This window comes from Aptenodytes forsteri, unplaced genomic scaffold (assembly GCF_000699145.1).
Source record: "Aptenodytes forsteri isolate BGI_AS27 unplaced genomic scaffold, ASM69914v1 Scaffold13, whole genome shotgun sequence".
Classification (NCBI taxonomy): Eukaryota; Metazoa; Chordata; class Aves; order Sphenisciformes; family Spheniscidae; genus Aptenodytes; species Aptenodytes forsteri.
In genome coordinates, this window is record NW_008794543.1 from 6,622,358 (window position 1) to 6,628,695 (window position 6,338).

The 6,338-nt window shown below is 37.6% G+C and overlaps 1 protein-coding gene across 1 annotated transcript in view; it reads right to left on the reverse strand.

The window, feature by feature from the left end:
- The window catches only part of AGA (aspartylglucosaminidase), a 20,653-nt gene extending 20,230 nt beyond the window's left edge, over positions 1-423 (reverse strand). Inside the window, exon 1 of the mRNA XM_009272367.2 lies at positions 220-423. Coding sequence (XP_009270642.1) covers positions 220-423 — 204 coding nt within the window. The remainder of the gene's footprint in view (positions 1-219) is intronic.
- Between the last annotated feature and the right edge of the window lie 5,915 nt (positions 424-6,338).

Genomic DNA, 6,338 nt, shown 5'->3' on the forward strand with positions numbered 1-6,338 from the left:
AGGGCGTTGTTCGGCCCTGTGGCTGCCCCGTCTCCAGAGCTCGGGGATTGCCGTAGGCCTCCTGAGGAACGTTTGTTGTGGCAAGGAAAAGCCTAAATGCCTCCCAGCAAAGGCCAAGCCCCGATGCGGATTAAAATACGATTGATACTGATTGTATGTCTGGATGTGTGTTAAAGCCAGCCTCCCTGCGTGGAGGTCACAATCCGTCGATGAAATTACCGATGCTGGAGTGTCAGGGATGAGCTGCGGTGGTGGAGACGGGGCTGTGCGGTGGGTGCCAGCGGAGACTGAGCCAGGCCGGCCCCGCGGCGGCGGGGCTGTGGGGTGGGGGCACACCAGATGAAGCGTGTTCAAAAGCAATCTCCGTGAACGCTCATGAGGTTCACGTGCAGCACCTTTACGTGCTGCCTTGTTAACGTGCATGTTGTTGTCAAAAGTGTCTTAATGGCACAGAGGCGTTTCTGCGAAGGGTACGTTCTGGTATCTACTACAGCAAATAGCTTGCAGAAGAAGCCTTGCTTTATAGAAATCATAAAACATATAACAAGTAATGTCTTAATTCTGCCCCCGCCGTTCAAGCTTTTCATTATAAACCATTAGCGATAGTTTAAAGCCATCTGACATGTTGCCATAGTAGTCTGACTGTTTTCAGGTCCCGTAGGCTCGCCTGCTGTCAGCATAATGCACTGATTTGTGTTCAGGGCTGATTACATTCCAGCCATCGATGATCATCAACTAGCTATTATTTCTGAACAACATGAAAAAAGGTGGCTTCTGCTTCTGCCAGAGGACGTGGATATAAAATATACTTTTTTTTTTTAACTTTTTCAGCTCATTCTTATTACTCCTTTTCAATATATGATGGGCCAAACTCAATTACGCTTTACCAGCAATGTTGCTGGTCTTGTGTTTGTAGTAAGAGGAGATACTTGGACCTCGTGTGACAAGCTCAAACTTGTAGGCATGCATAAACTGTAAGTGATTTAAAAAGCCTGAAGCAATATTATTTTTATTAAAAAAATCCACAGACTTTGGAATTAAATGGTTGTCACAAAAGAAATGTATTCTTCTTTATTAAAGAAGTCACAAAATAATAAAATATAGTATTGGTTTGACTTCAGTAATAGCATGGCCTTGGTTTCAGCCAGTTCCCAAAAGCAAAACTACAAGTAGTCTAGAGAAACCTTTACTCAGGTAGATACTGTTAGCTGATTTATTTCTGATACTACTGTTTTTATTTCTGTCACGTATTTCTGTGTAAAGCTGTTAGGGAAGGGAAAAGGGCCAAAACACAGATCTGAATTAATGTTAGCTGAAGGAAAACAGAGAAAAATATTTTCAGGAAAGTAATTTAGTAATAAGTGAAAAGGAAAATATAATCAAACGTTCCTAAAATTGATACATTAATAATATTTTTCAAATATTGTTTTCTTTTAGCCAGATAAAATGGACCATTATGAAAGAAAAACACTTTGATAAGGGTGTCATTCAAATAAAAGTATTGACTGTGGTGTTTGCATCTGCAGGCTGAGCCTGCACAGCTGTGGAAAGAATATTCTGTACGACTTGAAACAGCATAACATTAGGCTTTGAGGCCCATGTAGAAACTCAGTTGGTTTGATTCCCGTGGTATGCTTTCTAACTGGCATTCAAATGCGAATGACTTCCTGCTAGAATTAAATGCAATAATGAATCCATGCTTTGCTGTATACAATGTTATTTAATAGCATATATTTTTATGCTAAGTGTGAAGAAACAAAGAAGGCACTGCTCTCAGATACAGTGTGTAAAATCAACAGCAAGGTCGATAAAACTCTGGGTTTACATGCTGAAAGCTGAGGAGAATTTAAGTGGCATCTGTCCAAGACAACTCTGCAAGTCAGTTCTGCTACATCCATCCGGGCTCTTGATTTGCCTTCTGTCTCTGATAGAAAGTATTTTAAAATTGGTCTTTGAATTTAAAACTTGTTTGTATTCTTATAAAAATGAGCTGTTGTTTTATATCAGTTCTTCCTACATCGGCAGTGAAAATGCACCTTAATCTGTTTGTCCCCCAATACTTACTGTTATCTTAGAGGCCGTAGCTAAGATAAATGGTGATACTGGTAGGCTTTTGTCTCTGCAGCTGAAAAGCAAATCAAAGTTTCCACAAACAGAATTTTTCTTCAAATGCAAAATATTGAAAGCATATTCTAGAGGAAAGGCTTAATGGACAAGGGATTACTGAGAGGATCTACAACAGACAACACTGTGACTGAATGGCACTGAGTAATTAATGACAAACACAGGAGGAAATTCACCTCTTTCCCTGAGATTGTCTATTCATACAGTGGCCAAATTCTGACCTCAATTATATCTCTGTGACCTTATCTAGCACCATCTGTTCAAAAATGCATGCCTAGCTTCTTTTTGATGTCTCAAATTTTCCATAAGTGTGCTTTGAAATCTAATTAAGTATTGTAGTTATATCTGTAATTTGTTTATATTTTTGCCTTGATTTTACTTATACTTTCTAATATTAACATATGCAAACACATGAAAAGCAAATCTGAGAATAATTTTCTTAATAAAAATAATCAACTGATTAGCATTTGCTATGGAAACTTACTTAAGTGTGGATTTTTTTTTGACACCTAGGATTTTGAATCCACCATGCTTCTAATTAAAATGCATTTTTAAATGACCCTGTGTTGTGGTGTTCGATTTTGAGTGGATTTGTGGAAGCACTGTACTCTCAGTTTTTAAAATTCTTTTTTTTCTCTTTCGATCCCTTTCGTGGTTTCTTACGGTACGTATGTCCTCTCATTCACTGAACGACACTGGAAAGGATGAAAAGATTTATTCATGGTGAATGACTCCATCATCTACCTCTTAAATCTTCTAGGAAAGACCCTTACACTTGCTCTCATGCTTGAGAACAGCTAGCTATAAACATTTTCAAAGCTCCTTAGTTATCCTCACCTGCATCCTCCATAAAACTCAGCGTCAGTGTGAGTTCTGTCAAAATGTGTAACATTTAAATCACAGATTATCCAGACCTCTGCTTCCCATACTGCTCTCGTGTTTTCATGTCTTCCCCAACAATCTTTTTCCACGTGTTATGTGTTCTCTTTTACTTGTATGGTAAGGTCTTTTGGGTACGGGTTGTCATTTCGTTTTAAGTTTGTACAGCATGTAGCACCAGTGTGTCCTAGCTTAGCACTCCTTGATCCTTGACAATATGTTGATGAGCATTAATATATACAATGAGAAAAAATACAGATGCTAGTTATAATAACCAAGCAGCCATCAATAATAACTAAACAATAATAGTCATGTTTCCATTGCTAAATTTGCTTTTGTTGCCACTTTTTTTAATCAGATTGCTAAGTTACAGTAGCTTACTTTCTTACATTGTAACCTCAAAATAATTATTACATGTCACAGAATAATATGTTCTTACAGTATTATTTTGGTCTATTGTAGCATTCTGTCTCAATATAAGTTATGTGTAATATATTTCCTATTCGTAATTGCTATACTGGTCCACTGCAGTAATAAAGTTGTCATATGGAACATGTAATGGACCACTTTACGTTGTTGGAACTGCTTTTTTTATTACAACTCATTGTAACTTTATGATGTCTTCATAAATATGATCCATGGCAATAATAAAGTTGTTGGACAAATACAGCAAGTTGCTGTTTGCTTCCCCCAAGTCTGAAAGTTATCTTGACATTGTTAAATGAGCATACTTAAAGTTTCCAATGTTGAAAGGAAGGTAACCAGAAACTTGTATTATACAAATATTATTTTAGAAATATGGCAACTCACAGTGTCTACATCTATTTCATGTGGTTTGAGTATGCCTACCAAGACTTTTAAACAGGATCCTCACTGAGATATGATTATCTAAGACTAGAGGGCATATCGACACATACAGTACTGTGATATTTTTCATGGCTAGAACACCCCAAAGCAATAAATAATTGCTTTGGGAGGTAATTTACAGTGTGTAAGCCCCGACTTTGAAAGTAAAATTTTGTGATGTCTGTGCATAGTGCTCTGCCCAAGTTGTTTTCTCTGTAGTCTTTGTTAGGGCACACAAATGCTGTTCTGTGTTTCTCCACGTATAGTTAGTCTGTGCAAACCAAGCCCCTTGTTGTATACTGGCTTCTGTGTCTCGTACTTAAGTTCATCCGCGTAAAGCTTGCTGAGGTATCACAGCCCCATAGTGTTCAGTGTAGAGATGGTTGAAAAACTTTGAAGACAGATTTTAAGAATAGGGCTGAGAAGTGGTAAAGAGCTAGTTCCTACTCCATGATGTCTGAACTGGATGTATCCACAGCTCTGCAGCATTTCTAAACCGCTGAAGAAGTGTACAAATCAGGTCAAAGTCATTTTGAGAATCTGTTTCAGCAATGTACCAACCATTCAATTACTGTCCTTTGCAAGTTCCACTGGACTCTGATGCTAACCACAGGGGTTGTTAAGTGGGAAATACATCTTTTTTGGCTTCAGACTGACAAACTAGAATCTCGAACAAAAACTCTCTTGATAGCATTTTACCAACTATATTTTAAGATGAAATGGCTGAGATACAAAGCACAGAAATACAAAGTTATGAGCTATCACTACATTTTAAAGTTCATTTTTGTGCCAGAAATTGACCTTCTGTACTGATTAAATCATAGGGTATGATGCCTAGAGACAAGGGGGCAAGCCAACGGTTAAGCAGCAGGTGTGAGTCTGAATTTACTTACTTTGCGAGGATTTAGTCTGATTATTTGAGTATAATAAACTTTCCTGGTCAGTGCAACACCACAGAATGCAAAGGAAACTGTGTAGATTGAAACAAAGGCAGAATTTTTCTTCAGATTTTGTGTGTTTTCATTCTATATAAATGTTTCTCCAATTCTAGAAACTTTTACTTGAGAGAAAGGAGTTGTTTCATGCATTTGCTGTCATCTTTGATATTCACTTTTGGAGTAATGTTATAAGTTAGACTCATCACATACCCTATATAGATCTCAATAAAATATATCTCTTCCTATGTTTTCTTCTCTCCAGGGTTGTGATTTTACAATTACTTTTTAGACTTAGACTTTAGAGTCACGTTGAAAGGGGAGGCTACATTGCTTTTGTAGCATAAATACGAGTTCAGATTGTGAATAAGTAATAGTTAAACTGACCTTTCTAGGCCCTTACTGCTGTGGATGGCCCCATTTGCTTCATTGGAGAAGTATCTGGTAAATGACTACTCCCTCATCAGCAGAACTAGTTCACCTACAGGGCAATTGCCTGGAGCTCTGTGCCATGCAGGGTCATGGCTAGCTAACTTAGGTGGTCATTTGAGAAAAAACGGATACGTATCTAACTTTCTGACCTGGGGCTCCCTTAGTCTGTAACAACACATGTAACGGTGTGCAAGACAGCAATTACTGAGTTCGTTTACGATAGTCTGTGGTCATCTTTACATTGTCTTGACTTTCATAAAAACATTCATATACACCTTTTCAGAAAAACATTTTCTAAAATATTAAACAAAAGCGTCAGTGAGCTAAGATTGCTAAAATTGGTCAAGTCCGTTGTCTTTATTGTCTGTTCATTTTCCCAATAGCCTTCTAGCTACTCTTTATTTAGAAGCAAATCTAGCTTTGCTCCAAAATTTGAAATTTGTCAACCTTGTAAATCGCTATAGCAATAACATCACTTAGACTTTACTTAAAGGTGCTGTAAGACTTGATGAAAAGCTGGATAATGTCATACTGAAACTATGGTGTTACTGTACAGACCTCCATCCAAACAGGTCTTAATTTTGAACTGCTCTGGTACCAGATGCCTTTATTGTGACTCGATAAAAATGATCAAGCTTCTAAATAGAAATAATGATTTTTGGATTTGGGTGTAAAGAGAATCTGCTAGAATTTTCACTTAAAATATACATATGCGTAAACACTACACATTTCTTATTGAGAGGAACTATGTTAACAGCTTTCCCCCTATTTATCCAAACATATTTGTTGTATTATATATTCTACAATGTGTTATTTGCGTTCATATATATTAAGGACAGCTGTGTAGCTTGGGGGATATCTGTTGAGCTATAGTATGTATAACCATGTGGTACCTGGCTCTAGCTGACTATATTTCAGCTGGAGATTCAAATTCATAATGACAAGCAATACAAATATAGGGGTGTCTCTCATTCTACTGGAATTACTCCATTAGCTTGTTTTAGTGAAATCTGTTTTAAGAATAATAGACAGTGTATTGCTGCTTGGATTAAGTCTTGTACTGTGTGGTGGGTTGATCCTGGCTGGATGCCAGGCGCCCACCAAGCCGCTCCATCCCTCCCC